The 26,945-nt window shown below is 47.5% G+C and overlaps 1 protein-coding gene across 1 annotated transcript in view; it reads right to left on the reverse strand.

Annotated features, from left to right (window-relative positions):
• The window catches only part of NEB (nebulin), a 207,242-nt gene that overhangs the window by 62,206 nt on the left and 118,091 nt on the right, over positions 1-26,945 (reverse strand). The window contains exons 76-99 of the mRNA XM_038751620.1: positions 17,349-17,552; positions 16,980-17,084; positions 15,138-15,242; positions 14,723-15,034; positions 14,235-14,339; positions 13,496-13,594; positions 13,203-13,304; positions 12,923-13,030; positions 11,845-12,156; positions 11,002-11,106; positions 10,802-10,906; positions 9,947-10,051; positions 9,742-9,849; positions 9,504-9,617; positions 9,059-9,256; positions 7,773-7,877; positions 7,495-7,599; positions 7,268-7,372; positions 6,603-6,710; positions 4,273-4,386; positions 3,312-3,509; positions 2,263-2,367; positions 1,587-1,691; positions 180-287 (exon numbers count right to left, since the gene is read on the reverse strand). Coding sequence (XP_038607548.1) covers positions 180-287; positions 1,587-1,691; positions 2,263-2,367; positions 3,312-3,509; positions 4,273-4,386; positions 6,603-6,710; positions 7,268-7,372; positions 7,495-7,599; positions 7,773-7,877; positions 9,059-9,256; positions 9,504-9,617; positions 9,742-9,849; positions 9,947-10,051; positions 10,802-10,906; positions 11,002-11,106; positions 11,845-12,156; positions 12,923-13,030; positions 13,203-13,304; positions 13,496-13,594; positions 14,235-14,339; positions 14,723-15,034; positions 15,138-15,242; positions 16,980-17,084; positions 17,349-17,552 — 3,240 coding nt within the window. The remainder of the gene's footprint in view (positions 1-179; positions 288-1,586; positions 1,692-2,262; positions 2,368-3,311; positions 3,510-4,272; positions 4,387-6,602; positions 6,711-7,267; positions 7,373-7,494; positions 7,600-7,772; positions 7,878-9,058; positions 9,257-9,503; positions 9,618-9,741; positions 9,850-9,946; positions 10,052-10,801; positions 10,907-11,001; positions 11,107-11,844; positions 12,157-12,922; positions 13,031-13,202; positions 13,305-13,495; positions 13,595-14,234; positions 14,340-14,722; positions 15,035-15,137; positions 15,243-16,979; positions 17,085-17,348; positions 17,553-26,945) is intronic.

Raw genomic sequence — 26,945 nt, forward strand, 5'->3', positions numbered from 1 at the left:
CCGGCGAAGATGGTGTTCCTAATCTTCATTTTTCCCTCTGGGTCACGTGACCCGGGAAAGGGCTACACCTCGGTTCCCCGCTGGCGGGTTCGGATGAGCCACGTCTGCGTGTTGTAGAACCGGCCATGGATGACCCCCTAACTTACATCTCGAAGGATTCATGGGTTTTCAATACTCACTTCGCTCTGCAATTTGTAAGCGTGAAGGGCTCGATCCAAATCCACTGTTTTGGTTGTGGGAGCCACTCTGCCTCTAACGTTGTGCACGTACTCGTGGCGGTAAACAGCCTAGAAGACAGAAGTCGACGAATCAGTGGTTTTTATCGAGTGCTTGCTCTGTACACAGCACTGAGCTCAGTGGTTGGGGGACTACAATAGAGTAACTAGACACCATCCCTGCCCTCGAGAAGCTTACAGCCTCGCAGGAGAGACAGACGCTGTAATAAATTATAGGTGTGGGAAGTAACCAAGTTTTAAGGTATGTACGCAAGTCCTGTTGAATGAGGGGTTGAATACCAAAGTGCTTCGGAGGTGGGACTAAATGCATAGGAGATGCAGTACGGAGAGACAGTTGGGTTTGGGGGGGAATGGAGACATTAGTCAGGGAAGGCTTCCTGGAGGAGTTGTGATTTTAGTAGAGCTTTGAAGCTGGGGAGAGTGATGGGCAAAGTCTGCTGATCAATTCAGCTTTACCAGAAGGTTATCGATTTCAAGGGGCAAGCTGTTGTTAAAATGAATGTATATGCCCCATCTAAAGAAAAAAAATAAAGAGGCAAACCACACGTTTCTGGGGAAATTCATATTTACAATCCTATTTTCTTGCTGGTCCACAGAATAGAGAAGAAGCGTGGCTCAGTGGAAAGAGCACGGGTTTGGGAGTCAGAGGTCATTAATCCAAATCCCGGCTCTGCCAATTGTCAGCTGTGTGATTTTGGGTAAGTCACAACTTCTCTGTGCCTCAGTTACCTCATCTGTAAAATGAGGATTAGGATTGTGAGCCCCCTGTGGAACAACCTGATCAACTTGTATCCTCCTCGGCGCTTAGAACAGCGCTTCACACGTAGTAAACGCTTAACAAATGCCATCATTATTATTACTATTAGGACGGAAATCCCCCAAAACAGGGACAGGACCATGACTCCTCAACTGATCGGGAGCATGAACCAGAAGGAAAATACATGGTCCCTGCTGTCAAGTCCCTTCCTACAATCTAATCAACTCCCCAGCTAGGGGGAGAAGAAACTTCCAATTCCTCCCATCAGCACAATAGGAAATGAGATGACGATAAGGTGCGAGGACGTCCTGAGGAAAATGCCAAGTAGATTCATTCACAAGAAAGGAGCCCTTGACTTTGAACTCCACCCTAGAAACCAAGATGGTGGCACCATTTTAAGGTACAAGTCATCTCAAGACCCTGGACCTTCAGTTAGAAGGACGTTGCGGGGAGGGAGGGTGGAGAATTCAACTGGACCGTGACCTTGATTTCTGCCTATTGCGAGGTGGAAGGCACTAGCCTGCGGCCTGGTTGTATGTGTTTCCTCCTAGCCCACACTCCCCCTATTCGAAGGCCTAAAACTTGTCGCTCACATCACTGAGTTGCTGGCCACTCTTGACTGCCTGAACGTAGACAGGAGTGTCGGTCACCAGGGTGTAGTCATTCTTCATTTTCTCCATTTCAGCTTTGTACTTGATCTGCAGAGGGGAGAGAGCAAAGGGAACCATGTTGGCCGATGCTTAATGCCAATTCTGACTGCTACCAAGAGCTGGGTGATGGCTTCTATGAGCTGCTTCCTATGGCCTATTCGTTTCTTAGCACCCCAAGTTGAGAAGTAGCATGGCCTCGTGGAAAAAGCACGGGACAGGGGAGCGAGAGGACCTGGGTTTTATTTCCGGCCCACCACTTGTCTGCTGGCTAACTTTGGGCAGGTCACCTCACTTTCTGGGCTTCAGTTATGTCATCTGCAAAATGGGGATTTGAAAGTGTGAGCCCCTCAAGGGACGTGGACCAAATCCGACCTAATCACGTTGTGTTTACCGCAGCACTTAGTACAGTGCCTGGCATATATTAAGCGCTTCACCAATGCCTTTTAAAAGAAATCCAGTGGAAGCAATAAAGGGGAAGGAGAGGCATCGGTAGGGACGGCCATGCTGGGGCTCCTTGCACTGTGAGGGAAAGCCTCATTCGTAGTTCCCCGTTCCCTTCTTCTCAAGAAAAGAGGGGCAAGGAGGTAGAAATCGGGATGAAAACCAGGACCGAACGTACGTCACTGCGCAGGTCGTAGGCGTGTTTGGCGTGGAGGATTTCCGGGGTGTCCCACACGTAGCAACCGATCCCCTTCAGCCAGTTGAGGTCATCCTTGTACACAATCTAGAGGATTTTGACAGGGCGAAGCGAGAAGAAGTGAGAAGTCCATGACAGTGCATTCGAACACCCTGGAAGCTGTCCGGGGACCAAAAACCCGGGGACCAAAGGACTGTTATGGGGCAAGACAGTCCTCCAGCTCTACTGGCTCCACTCTAAGCCCCTCCAGGGTGGAAGTGGAGTCGATCTGCCAGGCAGCTCTGGTGCTATTCACTCAATCGTATTTATTGAGCGCTTACAGTGTGTAGAGCACAGTACTAAGCGCTTGGGAAGTACAAGTCGATGAACCAACTACACCAAGGGGAGGCTGCAGGATTACAGAAATCTGGTAGAAGGGATGGGTCCCTATGCTGACGTGAAGATTTGAAGATTAGATATAATGTCCTCTTTTGCAGTTTACTCTTCTTGCTTTATCCTTTGACAGGATAGGTGGGTGGTTGTCCAAAAAGTCACATTTTGGTTTTGCTAGACCATTTCACCTGGAACCCTCTGTGGACTTAAGGGCAGAGATTCTCATACATGGGCTGCTTAGTGCTCTCAGTGCCCATCATATCTGGAGCTCCCTATGGGGGCAACTGAGGACACGAGAGGGTGATTTGAGGGGCCTTTATTGGGTAATCCTGGTAACTCTGGGGCACACGGGAGGTGGGCAGGGGGGTGAGGTTTGAATCAGACCCGCTTTGGACTCATACCCGATGGGAAAGGCAGAAAAGGAACCTTTTCAGTGACCAAATGTCCCTCGGCTGGCTCTTCCCAGCTCCTATTCAGTCAAAGATCCAGAATCCCTAAAGGTCATCGCGTTCATCCCCCTGCTTCCAGGCAGGACAGCACTTAAGCCATTACGGACTGAGGGAAACCACCCGGAAGCCCCTTGGGAAAGTTGTTCAGCTGGGAGATCCTGACACTTTCCAGCAGAAAACCGTTCTGCAGGCGACCCGTGGGGTCCTTACGTCGCTCAGCTGGTCGGTGACTTTCCGGACATGACTGTTGATCTTCAGGTCAGGGTGGCAGATCCATTCGTGGAGATGGAGGCGGTAGTCGATCTCGCTGACTTTCTTCTGGGTGTTTTTAGCAGAAACGATCTCTACCATGTCTGGCATGATGTGGATTTTTGTCTTGTTCTTTTCGTAGACCGACCTGTACAGGCGCTGTGAAGTTGAAGCAGTAGTAGGTTATTTACGGGGAAGCAAGCATGGCCTAATGGCAACTGCAAGGGTCTGGAAGGAAGAGGGCCTCTTTGCCGCCAGCTTGTCGAGGGCAGCGAACGTGTCCACCAACTCTCCTGTGTTGTACTCTCCCAAGTGCTTAGTACAGTGCTCTGCACATGGTGAGCACTCGAATATCACTGATGTTCATGGTTCTAATCCCGATCCCATCACTTGTCTGTTGTGTGACCTTGGGCAAGTTACTTCAATTTTATGTCCCTCAGTTTCCTCATCTGTAAAACGTGGTTTAAATCCTACTCCCTCCTACTTAGACTGTGAGCTCCATGTGGGACAGAGAATATGTCCAACCTGATTATCTTGTATCTACCCCAGTGCTTAATATTGTGCTTGGCCCAAAATAAGTGCTTAACAAGTTCCTTGCATCCTCTCCAGCGCTTAAAACAGTGCTTTGCACATAGCAAGCACTTAACAAATGCCATCATCATCATCATTATTATTATTACTCTGGGAAAATCATTTCCCTGGGCTGAGAAAGCTAATTATGATTAATTTGCAAACCTCTCTGCCAAGCTGCTGGGTCTCCGAGAAGAGTTAAGCAGCTATGCCACAGACAGGCCAGATTCTCGACCTACACACACATTTACCCGTTTGCCATCCCGCAAACCGAGTTGGAACTCTTTTGGCGGATGGATAGAAGACGTTCTGACTGCATCCCATTTAAAGACCTCCCTCTTGGATTACTTACATCAATGTTAAACTTGCCAACGCGGAGGCATCTGGCTGTGTTCGGATCATCTTCGACACCTTTGGGTAAGGTATAAAGCGCTTTAAACTTCTCGTATTCTTCCCGATACTTGAGCTACAGAGGAAAGAAACAGGGTTTTAAATAGGAAAAGGTTCATGACCACCGATGTACCAAATTCACACTGACACGCGCACGATTCTTCATCGAGCTATCCCGTCTGGCAACTCAGCAGCTGGCATGCATTCATTTAGTTTCTCTATTTTCCTTCCCTAATAGACTGTAGGTTTTTCAAGAAAAAAGGTGCATTTCAAAAGCATTAGCCCTACCGTAACTGGCCCAGACCAATGGGGATTCTGTGGGGACGCAGCCCATCACTCTTGTCTCCAACAGTTACAACTGAAGGCTGCTTGTTTGACTCCTTGCGGGGAGGTTTGGACCACTTAACATCCCTCACCTTTCTCTCTCCATGTCTAACTTTCTCTATAGAACCCATTCCACATTTCTGGTCCGTGAATTTGTCCAAATGCCTCTTGAACCAAAGGCTGTTTTGGGCCTGCACAATTTCCTGAAGAAATTCCTTGTGCTTGCCAAGATGAGGGATTTAGTTTAGTCCAAAACTAAGTTTGGACTGTTTTGAGCCTATCACCTTCACAAATGGCCCCTGGTCCTGGTTGTGAGGGGGGTTTGGTGAAAAATGATTCTCTGCTCACCCCCTCCAACCCTCGTTCACAATTTTTAGACTTTAATCCTGTTCCTCTTCTCAGCCTTCATCTTTCCAGGATGAAGGACCCTCATCTTTTCAGTCTCTCCTTCCCCAGCAGCCTCTCCATCCCCTGGATAATCCTTGTTGCTCTTCTCTGTCCCTTCTGCAGCTCAGTTCCATCCTTCCTAAGAGGCAGTGACGAGGACTGCAGTCAGCGTTTTGGGTGTAACCAAGCCATGGCTTTATAGGGTCAGAAAACCACATTTTTTGTTTTCGATACTGTTTCTGATGATTCCCTTCTTTCCACCCTCTCCATTTCTTACACTCTTTCCTTGTTCTTCTTCTAAATGTTCCCCATTCCCTAGTACTTTGATGATGCGGGGGATGATCTCGCAGATAAACAATTTACTCTCTCCATCCCCCCCATTTTACCTCCTTCCCTTCCCCACAGCACCTGTATATATGTATATATGTTTGTACATATTTATTACTCTATTTATTTATTTATTTATTTTACTTGTACATATCTATTCTATTTATTTTATTTTGTTAGTATGTTTGGTTTTGTTCTCTGTCTCCCCCTTTTAGACTGTGAGCCTACTGTTGGGTAGGGACTGTCTCTATATGTTGCCAACTTCTACTTCCCAAGCACTTAGTACAGTGTTCTGCACACAGTAAGTGCTCAATAAATATGATTGATTAATTGGTAATAATAATAATAATACCTGTGGTATTTAAATGCTTACTCTGTGCCAGGCACTGTTGTACTACAGGCAAATTGGATTGGACACAACCCATGTCCCACATGGGGCTCATAGTCTTAATCCCCACTTTACAGATTAGGTAAATGAGGCCCAGAGAATTTAAGTGACTTCCCCAAAGTCACACAGCAGACTGTAAGCTCTTTATGGGCAGGGACTGTGTCTGTCAACTCTGCTTTATCAATCAATCAATCAATTGTATTTATTGAGCACTTACTGTGTGCAGAGCACTGTAATAAGCACTTGGGAAGTACAAATTGGCAACGTATAGAGACGGTCCCTACCCAACAGTGGGCTCACAGTCTAGAAGGGGGAGACAGAGAACAAAACAAAACATATTAACAAAATTAAATAAATAAATAAATAAATAGAATAGATATGTACAAGTAAAATAAATAGAGTAATAAATATGAACAAACATATATACATATATACAGGTGCTGTGGGGAAGGGAAGGAGGTAAGGCGGGGGGGGATGGAGGGGGAGAGGAAAGAGGGGACTCAGTCAGTTGCTATAGTGTTATATTGTACTCTTCCAAGCACTTCTTATAGTGCTCTGCACACAGTGAGTGCTCAATAAATACAATTGATTGATATGGTGTTAAATAAGGGCTACAGGGCTTATGGATTTTCAACCACTCGCTGCAACGTTCGGGAAACATGCACGTGGTTTCTGGACTGTAGTTCAGGCTCCCCAACGCCCACGGTGCTCCTGAACCCCAAAGAGCACAGCCGGGTTTCTAAGGTGAAGAGCAGGTCGAAACCCTGAGAAGCCTTACAAATTAACTGCGGCAGCAAAGGCACCCTGCTGACGCCACAGGCAGACCAACCCCAAAGAACCCGGGGCCGTCTTTCCGGTTCACTCACATTGCTGGCCAGGTGCTTCTGGCTCCTGGCATGGGTTAAGGAGACCGCGCTGGTTGGCAGGAGGTAACTGGTGGCTTTCACTCTCTCCCAGGCTTCTTTGTACAGGTTCTGAGGGGATTTACCGGTGAGGGGTCAGTTGGGAAATAATTTTTTTGGAAAGCAATCAAAATCCACATTATTTCTCCAGAGGTCTGAGGGGTTTGCCAGAAGGTCGAGCCTCTAGCCAAGAAGCCTCTTGTTGTGGGTAAGAAATGTCACGAGCGAAGCTGTTCTGAGGTGTTTCTGTGTCAGCTGGACAGACCCCTCTGCCCCGATATAATGACCCTTGCCTGACAGAGGTTGAACCTGGCATGATGGGGCACAAGAATAAGGGGAACTTACTGGTGTAAGTAGTCCAGAAAGTACTTTCTTGGGGCCCAGATGGGTGGTCTGGGACCGCAATTCCCAGCCCCACCCACTCTGATTGCGAGAGCTCATTACAGGGCACTGTTTCCAGGGAATTTGGCTGCCCTACCAGAGGGCCGTTTTGTTCCTCAGCAATGTATTGCTTGTTTTAAAGAGACCAAAGCAAACAGCTAATTTCTCTCAAGGGAAAGAGACTCAATCCCCACTCTTATCTGTGGGGCCCCGGGCTCCCTCAGAAGAACGAGAAAACCCCAACTCACACTGCTAAAAAGGCTCTTCAGGCTCTTGGTTCTGTCGTAATCTACCGTTTCCAGCACTGTGGTGTACTTGTCCTTGTTCTGGTGATAGTTTTCTTTATATTTCACCTACAGGCAAAGAGACCGTAAGGCAAGCCCAATCACTCTTCAAAAATGGCTGGGGTGGGGGAGGGAGGGAGAGAGAGAGAAGGAAAATGGCATTTTGCAGGACAAATGACCCATCACCTCACCTCACTAGCATTGGTGCCACTCCGCACGGCCGTCACGTAGAGCGGGGTATCGGTGACAAGGTTATAGTTCTGCAAATTTTCTTTTCCTGCCGCGGTGTATTGCAGCTGTGGAGAGAGAGAAGGAATAGCCAAATCCAGCTCTTTCTTAACTTAGCTTTTCTTCCGACTCCCGACTCCTTTCAGCTATTCCCCGATCTTTTTACGGTGTTACCTGTGAAGTGCGCCCTTTAATGTTTTTCACGAAACAGAACATGTGGGCGGTGCCAAGATTTGCTTACCTGACTTTGGAGGTCATACGACTTCTTGGCTTGGAGGATTTGTGGTGTGTCCCAGATGTAGCACCCAATTCCTTTCAGCCAATTCAAGTCATCTTTATACACAACCTGAAAAAGACAAAGGAGTCAGAGAAGCTCCCCAAAAACTGATTAAACAGCGGTGCCTACTGTGTGCATTCTAAGCGCTTAGGAGAGAGAAGAATGGAATTAGAAGACATGATCCCCGACCTCAAGGAGCTCACAGTTCTAGGACAGATGGAGACTAAAATTACAGGTAGCAGGAAGAAGGAAAAGGGGATTTGTACCTAAGTTAGTACTTAAGTAACAAGGAATAGAAGAAATGCACATAAGTGTTATGGAAGGCTTCAAGTGTTTATTATTATTCTGGTATTTGTTAAGCACTTACTATAGATGTATATATATGTAAATATATATATTCATTCAATCGTATTTATTGAGCACTTACTGTGTGCAGAGCACTCTACTAAGCGCTTGGGAAGTACAAGTTGGCAACATATTGAGACAGTCCCTACCCAACAGTGGGCTCACATATATATATATATATATATATATATATATATATATATATATATATATATCAAGCACTGTTCTAAACATTGGGATAGACACAAGTTAATCTAGTTGGACACAGTCCCTGCCCCACATGAGGCTCACAGTGTAACTAGGAGGTAGAATGGGTATTTAATTATCATTTTACAGGTGAGGAAGCTAAGTTCGTTTTGGGCAGGAATGTGTCTGTTATATTGTTGTATTCTCCCAAGCGCTTAGTACGGAGCACTGCAGACACAGTAAGCGCTCAATAATTATGACTGACTGAGGTACAGAGAAGTGAAATGACTTGCCCAAGGTCACATAGTAAGCAATTGGCAGAGATGGAATTTTTTGGCTGCTGAACTGTATTTTCCAAGTTCTTAGTACAGTGCTCTGCACACAGTAAATGCTCAATAAACTCTTTCCCCTAGGCCAGATGCTTCCAATGACTTAAATGACTTGTGTTCATCCCAACCAGGCTTAAGGGCTCAAGTTGTGCAGAAGCGTTGAGGAGATCATAATAACACTCTTCATACTTTGCTTTCGGGTTGCTGTTAAGGTTTGGGCCAAAGGCCTGGTGAGGAAGAGGTAGGGCTGGCATTCCACTCCGAGAGGAAATTATATTTCCCCACCCGCTACAGTCAGAGCCGAGAAAACCTGGGGACAGGTGAGAGAGAGGACCACAGCCTGCAATGCCCTTGACACTGGGGACCCGAGGAACTCTGGAAACTGCTTACGTCGCTCAGAATCTCCTGGGCGTTCTTAGCCTGGACGAAGCGGGGCTCTTCGGGCAGAGACAACCACTGGTGGAAGTAATGGCGGTATTCCAGGTCACTGAGGATGTACTGGCACTTTTTGGCCAGGACGTGATTGAGCATGTCATTGGGAATATGGACATCGGCTTTGGTGTCTTCGTAATGCCTTCGGTAGTTCAGCTGGGGAAGGTTACCAAAATGAAGATGAGAGGAGGTTTAGAGCACGCATGCCGAATCTAAATCAGTGAATCGAAGCGGTGACTGACAGAATCTCAGTGAAACTTCTCCTACCCGTACACCTCGAATCACTTGCCTCTCTTTCTCCCCTTCCCCTCCGACCCGCTCATCTTTCTCCCTTCTCCTCCCCTCCACCCTGCCCCTCCCCATCTCCATCCTGTCCCCATTCCCTTCCCCTCCCCCATCCTACCGCACTCCTCATTTTTTGGAAATCCAGAGAGTGAATGACACTGGGGAATTCGCTGATGTGTTTTCCGGCCAGGTAATGGCCCTTCTGCTTCTCATACACTTCTTTGTATTTAAGCTGTAAAGGAGGACCAGCGTCAGGGGTGGCGGGACAGGGGTTGGTCACTGAGGATTGCCCCAACCGTCGGTCCCCCCACCAACTCTCCTCATCACCCAGGACCCTAGGCAACAGCCCCGCTGACCTCACTGTTCACGTAGTCGGCGTTCTTGGCTCCCACGATCGGTATGTAGCGCTCATCCAACGTGTAGCCGAAGGCCTTGCTGCCTTCCCAGGTACCTTTATATAGTATCTAGACCCAGGAAATACACACGCGTTTCAGTATGTCCAAATTGCTGTACGACTAAACCGAATACTAAGAATGGGATCACGAACACCGTTTATCTTACGGTACTGTAGAGTTTTGCCATGTCTCTCGAGTGCGACAAGTGGGGCGTATCTGCAGAACCGATATACTTGCCCTTGGCTTTGTTGAACGTTTCTTTGTATCTCACCTGTAGGAGGAATTCAGTTTTGTATTAGTACACGTACATGCCTGCACATCTCTGGAACGCACAACAGAACTCAGCCCGAGACCTGAGATGCAGCTCCCCTCTAGATTGTAAGCTCGTTGTGGGCAGGGAATGTGTCTGTTATACTGTTCTCTCCCAAGCACTTGATAGCGCTCTGCACACAGTAAGCACTCAATAAATACAAACTGATTGACTGGCTGACCTGGGCTCTAATCCTGGCTCTGCCACTTACTGCTGTGTAACCTTGGGGCAAGTCACTAACTTCTCTGTGCCTCAGTTCCCTCATCTGCAAAAATGGGGATTCAATGCCTGTCCTCCCTCCTACTTGGATTGTGCACCCCATGTGGGACCTGATCATCTTGTATCTACCCTAGCATTTAATACAGTGTTTACCACACAGTAGGCACTTAAATACCACAATTTTTGCTATCATCATCATGAGTATTATTATCTAAACTGGGCAATTTGTTGCAAGGTGTTTACTGGGTTAGTTGCTAATCTAGAGCCCCTAATCTGGTCGGCAGTTCATCCAATTGCTTTGACAAGAACAAGCGAGTGGCCGAGAAACCAGATAACATTTACAACACTTTACAAAATGTCACTTGACTGTGAATCTCTCTATCACCCTTCCTTAACAGCAACTTCAGGGTTAAGACCACCCTAGGAAGATCCAGGCTCCTAAATGATTTCTTCAAAGTGCTGCCACAGCCCCAGTTCAAAAAAGAGACTTACGTCACTCTGATTGACAGAGTTAATCTTGGCCAGGACAATTTCCGGAGGGTCGACCACGCTTGTGAAGTTGGGATAGTTGTCGAGAGCATCTTTCTTGTATTTAACCTGAAAAGAGACAGAATCCATCGGGGTGGGCCTAAGCCTCCAGGCCCATCAGAAGCCTGCTGCGGTCAGGCAGCGGCACTAAGATTTTTCCCTACCTGGTTGACCAACTCCTGGTTCTTTGTAACTCTCACGTGCTCGACGGAATCCAGGGGGATCCAACCGATACCTCGGAGCCATTCCAGGTCGGCTTTATAAATGTTCTACATGCAGGCAGAGAGAAACAAATCCACCCGTAAGTGACCCGGACAGCGGCTGAACCTAAGCGGACTGGGAAAGAGTTTCCGGGGGGCTACCGGGTTATAATCCTAGAGGTGATCTCCTTTATCATTTGAGGCTTCAAGGCTGTCCATCACCTCACCCCCTCCTACCTCACCTCCCTTCTCTCCTTCTCCAGCCCAGCCCACACCCTCCGCTCCTCTGCCGCTCACCTCCTCACTGTGCCTCATTCTCACCTGTCCCACTGTTGACCCCCGGCCCACATCCTCCCGCTGGCCTGGAACGCCCTCCCTCCGCACATCCACCAAGCTAGCTCTCTTTCTCCCTTCAAAGCCCTACTGAGAGCTCACCTCCTCCAGGAGGCCTTCCCAGACTGAGCCCCCTCCTCCCCCTCCCCCCGCCTTACCTCCTTCCCCTCCCCACAGCACCTGTATATATGTATATATGTTTGTACATATTTATTACTCTCTTTATATATTTATTTTACTTGTACATATTTATTCTATTTATTTTATTTGGTTTATATGTTTAGTTTTGTTGTCTGTCTCCCCCTTCCAGACTGTGAGCCCGCTGTTGGGTAGGGACCGTCTCTATATGTTGCCAACTTGTACTTCCCAAGCACTTAGTACAGTGCTCCGCACACAGTAAGCGCTCAATAAATACGATTGAATGAATGAATGAATGAATGAATGAATGAGGGCCCTGCCATTCCAACCACTTACATCACTCTGTAGTTCATAGGCCTTCTTGGCTTGAATGCAGTCGTTCTGGTCAGGGTGGCAGGTCCATCGGTGCAGGTAATTATGGTAATCAATGTTGCTGACCAAAGTCTGCCCCTCCTTGGCCGCCAGGACCGACATCATGTCCACGGGGATGTGGATTCTGGATTTGGTTTTGTGGTAATCCTTCTGGTACAGCCTGTCGTTCTGAATCTGGCCCGCGTGTTCGAACCAGACCAGTTTGGGGTCATCTCTCATTGAGGGGACGCCGACGTAATGACCCTTCTGCTTCACGTATTCAGCCTTGTATTTGAGCTGAAGGGGGGAAACGTGCAGAGTGTCACTGGGATGGCCAGTCCGCCTTGGAGGGTTTGGCGAGGAATGGACGGGCGAAAATCGGAATGGCCTAATGGGAGCCAGTCAGAGAGGGAATGGTCTAGAGAAAGGAAATCTCGGATGGATGGTTATCTCCACCACACTCCAATAGAGCTACTGAATGGAGAGCAGAGCTTTGAAGGCTATTTCTGATCATGTGGATAGAGGGAGGCCTGGAATGCCCTCCCTCTGCCCATCCGCCAAGCTAGCTCTCTTCCTCCCTTCAAGACCCTTCTGAGAGCTCACCTCCTCCAGGAGGCCTTCCCACACTGAGCCCCTTCCTTCCTCTCCCCCTCGTCCCCCTCTCCATCCCCCCATTTTACCTCCTTCCCTTCCCCACAGCACCTGTATATATGTATATATGGTTGTACATATTTATTACTCTATTTATTTATTTATTTTACTTGTACATATCTATCCTATTTATTTTATTTTGTTGGTATGTTTGGTTTTGTTCTCTGTCTCCCCCTTTTAGACTGTGAGCCCACTGTTGGGTAGGGACTGTCTCTATGTGTTGCCAACTTGTACTTCCCAAGCGCTTATGATGATGATGATGATGCTGTGTGGTTCCCATTCTCCATGCCAAGACCGTGTTGAGGAGCCAGAGAGGAGAATGTACCAAGACTAGAGAGACACCCCCTAACCACCACCAGAATCCAAGACCACATTCCTCAGCTCAAGGAGACAGAGAGTCAGAATCCACTACCTCACTCTGGACATCATTTGAGTGATGGGCGTGAACGAACGGCACAGCATCCGGTGGCAAAATGTAACCGGTCGCTTTCTGCTTCTCCCAGCCTTCTTTGTACAGGTACTAGAAGATAGAAAACAAAACAAAACAAAATGCCAGTGGGGATATCCCTGAGTTAGTCCATCAGGACTGCAGGCAGCCATGTTCCTGGTAAGTGACATCTTTCAGTATCTTTGGACAGATTCCCAAAGCCTCAGCACTGGGTGGCAATCGTTTACATGTGTAAAACTCTTACCTGGTCAAGGATCCTGCCTGCTTCTTGGGCAGCTTGCAGCACTGGCGTTTCTGTCAGAGTATACTTCGACTTGGTGTCATTCCAATTTTTCCTGTATTTAATCTAGAAAAGTCAGTTGGTGGGATAGAAAGTTAGCAGAGGAAGTATCACTTGCCCAGAAGTAAGAGAGCTCGGAGCCCCACATTTCACATTTGTGACTCTTTTATCCAACAACTAGAAAAACTTAGGTTCAGAGCCTAGTAAGCTCTGCAAATCAATAGCGCAACTTTGATAAAATCAAACAATACACTTACATCGTTGAGAATTTCGCCACTCTGCTTCGCGGTCACGTAGTCAACTCTGTCATCCACTGGGGTGAAATTGAGAGATTCTATCTTGGTGCGGTACTTTTGCTACAAGGAAAAAAAAATATCAAAATTAGGCAAAGGAGACAGTTGTATGCACACATTCTCTCCCCACGAACTAACTACTGGAGTTTAGGAATGCGCCAGGAAAAGAATGTTCCTTCACCAGTTAAAGTAGCACGGCATCTCTGTGGCCGTTTTGTTTTTTTTTTTCTATCTTGCTTTTTTAAAGTGAAGTGGAAAATCTGCCATGGCCTCCACTGATTTTAGAGGACCAGGTCCATCTGGTTGCTCCCAGTTCTATTTGTAGTTAGATCGTGTGAGCAAAGACTTTCCTCACACATACTTCATCACGTGCCACCCTCTGCCCACCTCTTTGCTCGTTGACCTCAGTGCCCCAGGGAAACGTGGCTGACAGGGACAAGAGTGAACGAGAGGCACTGGGCAAGCCACTAACATCCATTCCCTTGGGCAGGTCTCAGGCCCATTTGTCGTTCCGGATGGGAAATACCATCCATCCAATACAAATGGGAAACGTCCAGCATCAGATGCAGTGAAAATGTAGACAATTTCAAAACGGAAGACCTGCTTTTTCTCCTAAAACACCAGCCATACTCAGACACAACCCTCTGAAGCTGTTCCGGGCATGAAAGACATTTAACGATGAAGCAAATGACCGAAGACTGACCTCACTAAAGATGTCCTGGGCATGCTTGACATGATTGACAGAAACGGAGTCATTGGGCAACCACCCAATTCCACGCAGCCATTCTAAATCAGCTTTGTAAACAACCTGCAAAGACAGAAACAGATAATGAACTCAGGGACTCCATTTGGCTAAACCAGTGTCGCAAGAAACTGCCCCCATCCTCAGCACTGTAAGACAAATGATAAAAGCCTCTGGTTTTTTGTTTTTTTTTTACATCATATAACTGTTTTGCTTCTCTACCAATAGACATTCTTGTTGGTACCTCTTCCCCACCCAACCCCAAAATGAACTGCACTGGCTTTCCTGATTTTGTCCCTACAAGAAGCACAGACAGATATGGAATGTGAGAGCCCCAAATTTCCGAACTGAATTTTTTGGTCCAGGCATCCCTGTTTACACATGGAGATTCACGCTCGTCCATGCAGCACACAAATCCGACCCGGGATAGTACCACGCAACAGACTCACGTCGCTCTGCAATTCATAGGCCTTCTTAGCTTGGATCACGTCATTCTGGTCAGGCAGACACGTCCACTGATGCAGGTAATTGTGGTAATCCACATCACTGACCAAGGCCTGGGAATTTTTGGAATGCAAGATGGAGAGCATATCCACTGGGCTCTGAAATTTGTTCTTCCATTTGGCCCAGTGCATCCTGTACTCCCTCTCGTTCTGAATCTTGCCCGCCAGGAGGGCCCATCGGATCCGGTTGTCATCCCGAGCTGTGAGCGTCCCGACGTAGTGTCCCTTTTGCTTCTCGTGATCTAGTTTGTACTTATACTGCAGAAGCAATAACAGAACATCCCGTGAATCTTCCAAGTGCCACCGGAAGACCCGGCAACCTTTGTCAAGATACAAAAAAATGTCAAAAATGGCATCTTACATCACTGGCAATCTCCCTGGAGGCCTTGGCAGACTGGATTGGAATGGCGTCCAGCCTCACGTCGCAGCTCATTTTCACTTCATTCCAGCTTTCTTTATAAATTTTCTGAAAGAGACAGAAGCTCACAGCACTGCTCCGGCTTAAGGTTGTAAACGATTTCACATCCCAAACAGAATTAAGTGGAGGAAGCTCGACCGAAGGGAACAGTTTGAAAAGTTCTCTGGGGCATTAACTGGGCCCAGTTTTAAAGCTTCAGGGTGTCTTTCTCTTAAGTCTTGGTAAATACTGGTTCAAAAAACACCTGTGACTAAATTCCAAAGTCTCATTTATAGGTTACAATTGTCTAAACACAACTGATAATTAGCTTCTTTCTGTTCCGCAGTAACTGCCCTTCTGTTGAACAGAACCAGCCAGCCGAGACACTCTACATAAGTGGACATTTTCTACACCAGAATCCTCAGAATCCCTCTCTTCTTCCTCACTTCCCCCCATTTCTTTTCCTAGAAACCAAAGTGTTAGCTCAGAAACCAGTGCATAGCGGTCCAGACCTCTGGGCCTTGTCGCCGGATGAAATTTCAGCACCGCAAGGCAGGGAGGGATTGTGGTGGCTGTGTTTAAACCAACCCCTCTTCCAATGGGAACATGGTGATGGGACTGGGGTTCAGACGCCGCTAGAAGTCGATTCTTTCCCTTATGTCCCTCCCCCATCCTTGGCTTCCCTCCCGATAGCCCCTCAGATGCTTCGGATCCCTGCTGGGAGTTCCCATAGTCTGCCACCCAACATATCATGTGCCTCCTTTCTGAAGATGCCCATTCATCCACTCCTAGCTCCTTGTCAGGTAACCCCCAGGTATTGTGGCTCCATCCCTGCACCTGGGTGAAAAGTGAGAAATTTATAGGGATTCCAATCTCTTGCTTCACGGATGGAGGCTTATTGGAAAATGGAACCGCCAAAATAGCTCACTAGGCTCCAAAGATCAATTCGTTACTACTACCACTACTACTACTACTAAAAATAATAGCATTTGTTAAGCGCTTACTATGTGCCAAGCACTGTTCTAAGCGCTAGGGTAGATACAAGGTAATCAGGTTGTCCCACTTGGGGCTCACAGTCTTAATCGCCATTTTACAGATGAGGTCACTGAGGCACAGAGAAGTTAAGTGACTTGCCCTAAGTCACACAGCTGACAAGTGGAGGAGCCGGGATTAGAACCAACCACCTCTGACTCCCAAGCCCGAGATCTTCCCACTAAGCCAGGCTGTTGTCTTGGCTTTGCAAGCGCTTTCTATAAACGTGGAATGGAGGTCAGTTTTCCTGAGTGATAACCTGTTCTTTTCCCAGCGTTTCAGCTGCCTGAAAGTTGAGGACCAGTAGCCAGCCCAGCAACTTAAGTCCAGGCAAGTACTGTCGGGTCACGTGCTCATCACTTGGCATTTTGGATAAGACACAAGGGCGGAGTTAGGGGACGTTCTCGCTCAACACAAACCTGTCTGGATGGGTCGTGACACTCTGCCGTAATAAAAAGTTGTGTGCAGAGCACCCCGTGGATGTGGGGTGAGAAAACAACCACCTGAGTTTTCCTTAAAGTGGGGTTCTACAAGAACACGACTTCCTTGTGCTAGAGGAATGGGGTATCGTACTGTCTTCCCCATGACCTAGAAATCGGACGAAGTTCCTGTTGTCCCAATTTTGGGGGTGGCCTGTGGTACAGGAGCCCTTGGGTCCCAGGCTGGGGATAGAGCAGAGCTCTTTGATCTCCACACCTCTGACAGGACAAGTGGAGGAGGAGGAAAAAGGAAGATGAGGGGGAAGAAAGAGGAAGAGAGCCCTAGCCTACTTACATTGCTCACGTTGACAGCATTTGTTCTGGCGAGGTTGATTTCAGGAGTGTCTGGCGTGATGTGGATCGACGCTTTGTCTTTGTCCCAAGCTTCTCTGTACTTGGGCTGTCAAAATTGAAAAAGAAAAATGACTTGAAAATGGGTCCCTGAAATCGGCTCTGGGACAGAAGTCTCAATGATAATGGTCCAAAAAGCCCCCAGGTTAGCGCCCCTTGGAAGTCCCATTCATTCCCCGCACGTTAAAATGTGACGGTCGATATTAATCATCAAGACTTTCGACTGCTCCCAATGTCCGAGGCCCCGTACAGATCGCAGAGATATCAGCTGCCATTAGTATTTGAACCACCCGCTGCTCTTAGCCCCACATACTATGCTGATCTGTTCAGCATTTGTCTTGGCGAGAACAACTTCGGGTGTGTCGACGATGCTGGTGTACTTGAGTTTCTCCACAGGGGTCCGGTAGACACTGTCACACAGAATCTCCTGGGCGTTCTTCACTCTCAACTGCTCAGGGGAGTCCTGGGGCAGCCAGCCAATCCCTCGCAACCACTCCAGATCAGCCTTGTAGATGGCCTGGGTTGGCGGGAGAAAAGAACCAAGATGTGACGGAAAAAGCAGCACCCGAGTTATTTTCCCACAACGATAAAATGCATTAAACCCTCCCTGGGCTAAAATCCTCATTGCAGTAGCACAGTGACGGGAAACTCTTCAGCACAGAAATGTTTAACCTGAGTCTGGAGGTCTCTGGGCTTGCAGGAAATTGGAACTCTGGAAGAGGGAGGGAATGGGGAAAAGAGGGCCGGGAAAGGGCCCAAAAGGTGAAGGTTAGTTCAATCTGTTCATATAGCCCCTTTAGTCACTCCTGCCACCATCAAGCAGCCATTGAGAATTCGGTGATTTTCTCTCTGTGACCTCCTTTCTAACTTCCCTTCAAGTCTTCAGGGGTCTGGCCTCCATTAGGGAAACACCAATAGACATAAGAGGAGCTTCTTCTTTCGAAACGATTTTCAAAGGGCCACCTGGTGCCATCTTTCCAAGCCACATAGATCCCCACCTTTCCCTTTCTTTATCTTTTGGGGGCCTGACCTCTTATGGTAGCCGGGGACAGCCATCTGATTAAGAAACATTACCCTGACAGTTACCCTGAATCCTGACACCATCCCTCCAGGGTCTCCAATGACTATTCTATGGAAGAGTCATACTTCTCAATAACTATGATTCACAGAGTCAAACAAAGGCACTAGGGCCAAAATTGTTAAAAAGTAAAAACAAGAGACTCAGCATCTCTTGTTGACTTGATTTTGGGACTCCGGACCAAGCTTTCGCTCATTCTTCAAGAGAGATGGCCAGGATATTGCTCGTAATCTGTAAACAATGTTGGTGACATTACTTCTCTTGGCTAAGAAGATGTTCTTTTTAAATGAAAATCAGAAGTCTGAGTGATCCATGCCCAGCCTGCTAAACCTCTCAGGGTACCGGGGAGAGGACTGGCAAGACGTGCACAAGGTACAGTGGCATTCCAGTGTGCTACACGCACTTCAGAAACTTGGAAGAGAAGATAATAAAAGGTTCCCTGTGAATAAAAACCATAATAATTGTATTTGCTAAGTGCTTACTATGTGCCAAGCATTGTACTAAGCGCTGGGGTAGATACAAGATAATTGGGTCCCTCAAGGGGCTCAGAGTCTAAGTAGGAGAGAGGACATTGAATCCCCATTTTGCGGATGAGGGAACGGAGGCACAGAGACGTTAAGTGACTACAGCAAGGTCACAGAGCAGATAAATGCTGGAGCAGGGATGAGAAACCAGGACCTTAGTACAGTGCTCTGCACATAGTAAGCGCTCAATAAATACGATTGATTGATTGATTGATTGATTGACCTCTGACTCCCAAGCCCACCCTTTTTCCACCAGGCCACGCTGCTTCTCTGAAATGCCCCGACCTAAGGGCCAGAGAAACAGTGAAGAAAACTGGAGGGAGGAAAGAGGAGCTGAACGATATCAAGATAACAGTGTGGCAGGAATCCCCTTGTGCAGAGTGAATTTCTCATTTGCGGGAGGGAGTAGCCTTTGATTACCGTGGCGTTTGCCTGGAAGATACTCAGGGCCATATCGTCAATGCCCCTTCCCTGGGTAGAGTAACGCTATACCTCAGCTGCCCCCGTTGATGCTCCCTGAGGTAGGCTCGTAGACTTACATCGCTCTGAAGGTCGTAGGCCTTCCGCGCCTGGATCACATCATTCTGGTCAGGCAGGCACGTCCAGCGGTGAAAGCACTGGCGATAATCCACGTCGCTCACCAAGGCCTGGCTCTCCTTGGCGGTGTTGAGGGACACCATGTCCCCCGGAACGGTTATCTTGGCTTTGGAGTCATTGTAGGCCTTCTTATACTCTCTGTCGTTCTGCATCTTCAACAGGTGCGCGGCCCAAACCAATTTGGGGTCTTCCTTGGCCGTGCGGCAGCCAATGTAGTGGCCTTTCTGTTGCTCGTGAGCGGCTTTATACAGGTACTGGGAAATGGAATCAGAGGAAAGTCATTTCTCACTTGGCATGGAGAGACTTTCGCAAGACTGTACTTCGATTACCACGGACTGCTCAGAGATCGCCTCGGGAGTTTTCCACAAGTTAAATTATACAAACACTTGGGAGATTTGGGGTTCCAATACAATTTACTGGCAGCAAGACAAAGACAGTATTTAATAATGATGGCATTTGTTAAGCGCTTTCTATGTGCAAAGCCCTGTTCTAAGCGCTCTCTCTACCAATTCCTAGGACCTGAGCATCGATCGTTCAGACAAGTGTAAATCTGTAGGGTAAATACCGCTTGGTTCCCACTTAGTAACAGGCAAGGTCCCCAAAAGAAATGAAAGAACACAGATTTTTACCTCACTGGCAATGTCTCTAGAAGCCTTGGCATGCTTGATTTCAATGGCATCGGCTCTGAGGTCATAACCCGTCATCTTGACATCTTCCCACGCTTGCTGGTATTGTTTCTACAAGGAAATGATTGCACCGCATTAAAACCTAAAGGAGGCATGTTTAGTGACTGATGCAGCCTTGGATACATACAGTGAAATATATAAGCTGTCAATCACTGAAAAAATATTTCTCCCTTAACCCCCAGGTTTAACTTGAGGTTGATTTCATTTATGAAACTGAGGCGCGTCAGAGGGCAGAAATGACAATATAAAATAAACTGTACTCAAAATTAAAAGGTTTGTTTTTAAGAGAGGAAATCAAGGAGGCACAAACTACATTTCGATAGAAATACGTGGTCATTTGTCATTTCATTTCATTTCACGGTCATGGTCATTTCGAGATAAAAAGCAAAGTTCGCTTAGAAAATAAAGGCAATACATTTACTCATTATCGTTCACAGTCACACTTGGAATCACTGCACTTTATGGTCCAATTAAGATGTTGCCACACATAGGCTGCATTGTGGTTTGCTGCACGGTAAAATTAAAATTCCTAAAAGTGATCATTAATGTTTCTTTTCCAATTTTACCACAACACATAGCAGAGAAATCAACTTCCAGGGCAACATATGGCTAGGGAGACCCTGTTCTGTGGAGAAAACGCCCTTTCCGCCTGCCCATATCTTACATTGCTGATCTGCATGGCGTTGATTTTGGATTGCAACATCAGAGGAGTGTCAGCAGGGACATTGACATTTGCTTTCTCTTTATCCCAGGCATCTCGATACAGCGGCTGAGAGCAGGAAAAACACGGAGATTATAAACAGGATGTATGTAGTATAGTGTGACAGACCCTAAGGGAGCCTATCAAATGGATCCCATCCTCAAGGTAGGGTTTCCCGAAAATCAAGGTGCTGCTAAGGAGCCTCGAAAGGTGTATGTGGGTAACTAATGTCACCACCCATATGCCCACCCTATCTCCTTCCCACAAAACTCCAGTCACGGCCTAACTGTGGTTGAAGGAACTTCAAATTATAACTGCCGAGTCACAGGGTTGATATCATACATGGCCATCCCACAGTGGAAATATGAAAAGAATCAAAAATATTATTTTGGAAGGGGACCATCTTCTCACACTCCCTTGTCCTGCAGATGGATCAAAATGTACAATTAATAAGAGGTGGCAGCGGCAACGCAAAGACAACCCTCGAGAACAGTCAAATGTGATTTCCGGCACCTACACAATTTGGAGTCGAAATCCGCGAAAGGTTTGGCTGAGTGTGAACGTGCCACTCCCTGGATAAAACACTTGGCTGGTGTGAGTTTTAATTCACAATAAATGAAATGTGGGGTTTTCAAATTGCTGGATAATCTGAATGTATGGCTCATCACCTGTCTACATGTTTTGTTTTGTTGTCTGTCTCCCCCTTCTAGACTGCGAGCCCGTTGTTGGGTAGGGACCGTCTCTGTATGTTGCCGACTTGTACTTCCCAAGCACTTGGTACAGTGCTCTGCACACAGTAAGCGCTCAATAAATGCGATGGAATGAATTGAGATCCTTTGTTCTTGAGAAAAATTCTACTGTTTGCAAGGGGATGATTTCCTTTCTTCGGTGTCTCTGAGGTAAGTGAAACCGGAGGCTCTGCAACTAACACCCCCTCTCCCTTAGGACGAAGGAGAATCCCCTCCACCCCACCGGGGCTGCCGAAGCGGCAATCTGACCTCGCTAATCTGAAGGGAGTTCGTCTTGGCCATGATGACTTCAGGGGTGTCAACGATACTGGTGTGCTTGAGGGTCTCTGGCCTGGTGCGATACAGCCTTTCATTCAGGAGGTTCTGGGCCTTCTTCACTCGCATCACATCCACAGAACCACTTGGTAGCCATCCGATCCCTCTCAGCCACTCCAGATCCGACTTGTACAAATTCTGAAGCAGAAAGAGCGTGGCCAAAGTGGAGAAAGGTCAGCTCGCTGGATGGCCCCATACTGCGAACAATTGGGTTTCAGCCCAACCTCCTAAAGCCTCCAAAAGAAACCATCCTCTGGCTTTGCTGTGGGACGTCAACTCTCTTTCGATGTCTACCCGGCTACAAGCCAGGGGCCCTTTCTAGCTAGATGGCTGGGATTCTAGTGTCTTTATTTTCACCACGCTCAGTTAATGGGATTGCGGGAGGGCTTCTAATAGTAGTGCTAATAATGGTGGTAATCGTTAAACTTTGTGCCAAGGTTTGCGCTTCAGTACTGGGATAGATATAATACGATCAGATCAGACGCAGTCCTTATACCACCTGGGACTCAGGGTCTAAAGAGAAAGCGAAAGTAACTATGTTGTCTGAATTTTATAGATGAGAGGACCAGAGCACGGAGCAGTTAAGTGACTTGCCCAAGGGCAGACAGCAGGGAAATATAAGAGCTGGGACTCTCATCCTATCTCTGCCCATTAGACCGTGCAGCCTTGGGATCCCTATGGTGCAAATTCGCCTTAAAAAGGTTGGGGGTGGGGGTGGGGGAGGAGTCACCAGCTATCTTTGTGGTTTCGTGGCACAATCCTATCATAAGTTGGTTCAAAATATGGTCAACCATTCCAGGGGAGCACACTGAAGCTTTTGAAACAATCATGTCATGCAGGGTATAAATTGGAAGCTTGATGAGGGCACGGACCATGACTTCAACCATATTCTAACGAGTGCTCACATACTCCAGTGCTTGACAACCCAGTGGGCCCCCCCAGTCGATAGCAACACTTGGCTGATACGTACATCACTCTGCAGTTCATAGGCCTTCTTAGCCTGGATCACATCATTCTGGTCGGGCAGACACGTCCACTCGTGCAGGTAATTGCGATAATCAATATCGCTGACGAGGACCTGACATTTCTTGGCCTGAACAATCCCCATCATATCCAGTGGTGTGTTGTAGTGGGTCCTCGACTTCTCATATTCCTTCTTGTACTCCCTGTCGCTCTGGATCTTGGCAGCGTGAATCGACCACACGAGCTTCGGGTCATCTTGCAGGGTTCGGAAACCTACGTGGTGACCCAACTGCTTGCGGTAGCCTTCTTTGTACTTGTACTACGCCAGTGGGAAGGTGGACACGGATACCGGAAACATCAAATGAAACACTTTTTCTTCAAACATTTCCCAAACCCTCTCCCACCCGCAGCGCAGGCCTGCTGGCATTCACAGGGTACGCGTCGGATGACCTCATTGGGCATCTTTAACCACGGGGTCCCCGTCTAGGTTTTGAGATCCCATCTCCTCCACAATGAGTACCCTCTGGTCGCCCCAGGAAGGGTGAGGTGGATTTTTCACCTGCAGCATAAATATCTGCAATGAAGCCCTTGGCAGTTACGGTAAACTGTGGAAAGATGCCCTCAGGGCAATGCTTCTCATTTAATTTCCTGGTCACTGGCATTGGTTTATGAACTAGGGAGGGACGGGCTTTGGACAGGAACGGAGACCCGTCATTATCTGATCTTCCTCTGGCTTACTAGATGTCCAAGGGCAGCCGGCCTCTTGAGGATTTTTATATATTCTGCTTGTAGCCAAACCAGAAACATTATGAGGAATGTTCCTGCCCTGGCAGCCTGGTAATTCCACTGTTCAGAAATGCCTGCATGCTTTCCCAGAGATTTAGGATGCTCACTATCTATTTTACTTTTCTTTAAAAATTGCTTGCAAGGAGCACATGACTAACAAATCTCACCATCCGGATCCCCTCAAGCTCTGTGATTGGATGAGAGGGGGCATCCAAGAAGACGGGTTTAGCTGTGGTGCTTTGAGTGGGCAGCACGGTAACCACCGCAAGCGTTGCTAGAGGTCAGCGGCATGGTCTGGCCAATAGCCGTGCCAGCTTCCACCTCAGGTGATCGCATGCAGGCCCGCACAAGTGCCTTCCTGGCAATCTCGGCAGCCACAGGCCACACCAAGCCGGCAGGTCTTGCCCCTTGGACGGAGCACACCATCCCTGAAAATGTCTGCCTGCCTCCGGGCCACATTGTGTAATGAAATGCCAACATATTCACTATATGATAGACTCCATCTCGTCTATCTCACTGCCAACCTCTCGCTTAAGTCTTGCCTCTGGCCTGGAAAGCCCTCCCTCTCCCCACATTCAAAACCTTATTGAAGGCCCATCTCCTCCCAGAGGCCTTCCCTGGCCAGGCCCTCATTATTCTTCTCCCACTCCCTTCTGCATCGCCCTTGGACTTGGATTTGCCCCCTTTATTCACCCCCCGCTCAGCCCTGCTGCTCTTACGTACATACCTATAATTTATTCATTTTAATGTCTATCTCCCCCTCTAGACTGTAAGCTCATTGGGGGCACGGAACGCGTTTACCAATTCTGCTCTACTGTACCCTTCCATGCCCTTAATACAGTGATCTTCCCCCAGTAAGCATTCAATAAATAAGATTAATCAATCAATTGCGCAGCTGACACACACTGGAACTTGGACACCCTGAATGCTGGGAAACAACAAGGATTCTGCATACAAAAGAAAGGTTCCCACAATCCGGGAAGTCAACTTGTCAGTGGGAACTGGGAGCTTTCAGGAGGGAAGGGAGCCAGGGGCGGGGCTTGGGAAGCGCAGATGGTCTTCCTGCTGGGTCAGAAGGTCTTAAACTCTTAGCTCGGCTCAGCCCCGCTTGGGAGCTCTGAGGCTTAGTCAGAGACCTGGGATGAGCGAGTCTGGGAGTCCAGTCCAAAAGGCGGTGGTGAAAATGATGTCTTCGCCCCACAACCAGCTCCTCAAGGCATCGCATGTCTCCCTTCCTCACGGCAAGACTTTCCATTTCTGACCGATGGGCCTAAGCCAAAATATCCCCTTTTCCCTCCTTTTCTTTCCAAGATATTTCTGATTATGAGAAATAATGGCAATTTTTGCAGTTAAAATGCTCAGAGACCACAATAACTTCGCTTGAGCAAATAGTCCCCAACCCAAGACAAAAAAAGACTCTCTGCAGACCTTGAGAAAATAAGGAGCAATAGAAATATACCTAGGGACCACTGATTTTAGCGCGACGAGCAGTAGTTTAGCCCAAACGGGAAAGGACGAGTCATCCATACCTCGCTAGCAATGTCACTAGAAGTTTTTGCTCGTCTGATTGCGATGGCATCGGCTTTCAAGTCATAGCATTTCTGCTTGGCTTCTTCCCAGTCTTGCTGATACAGTTTCTGTTGGGAGGAGTGCACGAGACAGTAAAGGCCATAGGTGAATCCAGGAAAATAGCAAAAATACATTTACCACTGCTCTTCCCAGATTGTCAGGAGAGATCATCACAGCCCCCAAACCACCAATTTCTCTGTAAAACACCGCAGATTACGTACCATTCCCTTTCTTAATATTTAAAGAGAAACCCCCACAGCTGAGGTTGTCTCTGACTATATAGGGAACCATCTGCTTGACAAATCAAAGCAGAATTTGTCCGTAACTGGGTGAAATACACGGCACTAAGGCTGGGTTTCCCAGTACAAAACGGAGATTTGTCTATTTTCCAGTGAATTTTCCTCATGTGAATAGGTGAATCACATTAACCAGCTTCCAATGATCCTCATTTGCAGTCTAACTGGATCAAATCTCCAATTCCCTTTGACCATATTGACACAGACACAACGTTGCAATGGAGGAAGGAGAATTCATCCTGAGAACAATGTACGTATTTGTAATTTATTCGTTTATATTAGTGTCTGTCTCCCCCTCTAGACTGTAAGGTCATTGTGGGCAGGGAAAGCTTCTACCAACTCTGTTGTATTTACTCTCCCAAGTGCTTTGCTCAGGGTAGGCGCTCAATAAATACCACTGATTGATAAAGACCCTAGTTAAAATGAAAAGAGCCCAAGTCTCCTTCCAGAACCTCAGCAAGTCAGGCCACGGTGGAGCGCGTTGGTTGACAGACATCGTATCGTACGGGAGTTTACATGGAGCGCCTCCACAGCTCACTTACGTTGCTCATCTGCACGGCGTTGAGCTGAGCCTGTAGCATCACCGGCGTGTCGGAGGGCATGCGGATGTTCACCTTGTCTTTATTCCATGCCTCGTGATACAGATTCTGATGGTGATGGAATAGGGGAAGCTTGTTATTGCAGGACAGTGCTCTAACAACATGATGTGGCAAACCTGGAGGTTTAGCCTCTGGAACAGTCGTACACGAAATTATCTCTTTAGGACCTAAATTAGTAAAATGCAATTCTCCGAGCCCTGAACCATGGAGACCCTGGGAGAATCAGGCTCCGTCGGTTACTGTTTCTAACATTAGGTCTCATGTTAATCACAAATACCACCGAATGTCTGCCGTTGGAAATGAGAGGGATGATATATCCTTATTTGAAGAAAGGACATATTTTCCAATATGGGGATTAGAATTGACTCTCACAAGGCTAGTTCCCTTTATTAGAATTCATCAGATTTACCCCGCCCAGGTGGCATATAGCCAGCAGCCTGGAAGCCGAAAGCTGACTCTTCTCTTCTAGATTGTGACCCCACTGTTGGGTAGGGACTATCTCTATATGTTGCCAACTTGTACTTCCCAAGCGCTTAGTACAGTGCTCTGCACACAGTAAGCGCTCAATAAATACGATTGATTGATTGATTCTGGGAGCTGAAAAAAAGCTGGGCAGAAATGCAATGCAGGAGAGCAGGGGAGAAGAGGAGAGAGGGCAGGCCAGGAGGAGCAGAGCGATAAAGAATGGAGGAGGAAGACAGATTCCGGCTTAAGACATACCCATTTCCACATCAGCCTGAAACCCATAGGCTGGAAGGCCTGGGATGGGACAGGGGTAGTAATTCAATTTGGCATTATCTATCCCCCTGAGGGCAGGGAAAGCAGCATGCCTAGTAGATAAAACACAGGCCTTTGAGCCAGAGAACCAGGGTTCTAATCCCATTCTGCCACTCGCCTGCTGTGTGATCTTGGGCAAGTCATTTCACTTCTCTGTGCCTCAATTTCCTTAACTGCAAAATGGGACTCCATATCTGCTCTCCCTCCTCCCTCGACTATGAGAGTCATGTGCGACAGGGACTGTATCCAGCCTGATTAATCTGCATCTACC

Source organism: Tachyglossus aculeatus, chromosome 9 (assembly GCF_015852505.1).
Source record: "Tachyglossus aculeatus isolate mTacAcu1 chromosome 9, mTacAcu1.pri, whole genome shotgun sequence".
NCBI classification, from domain to species: domain Eukaryota; kingdom Metazoa; phylum Chordata; class Mammalia; order Monotremata; family Tachyglossidae; genus Tachyglossus; species Tachyglossus aculeatus.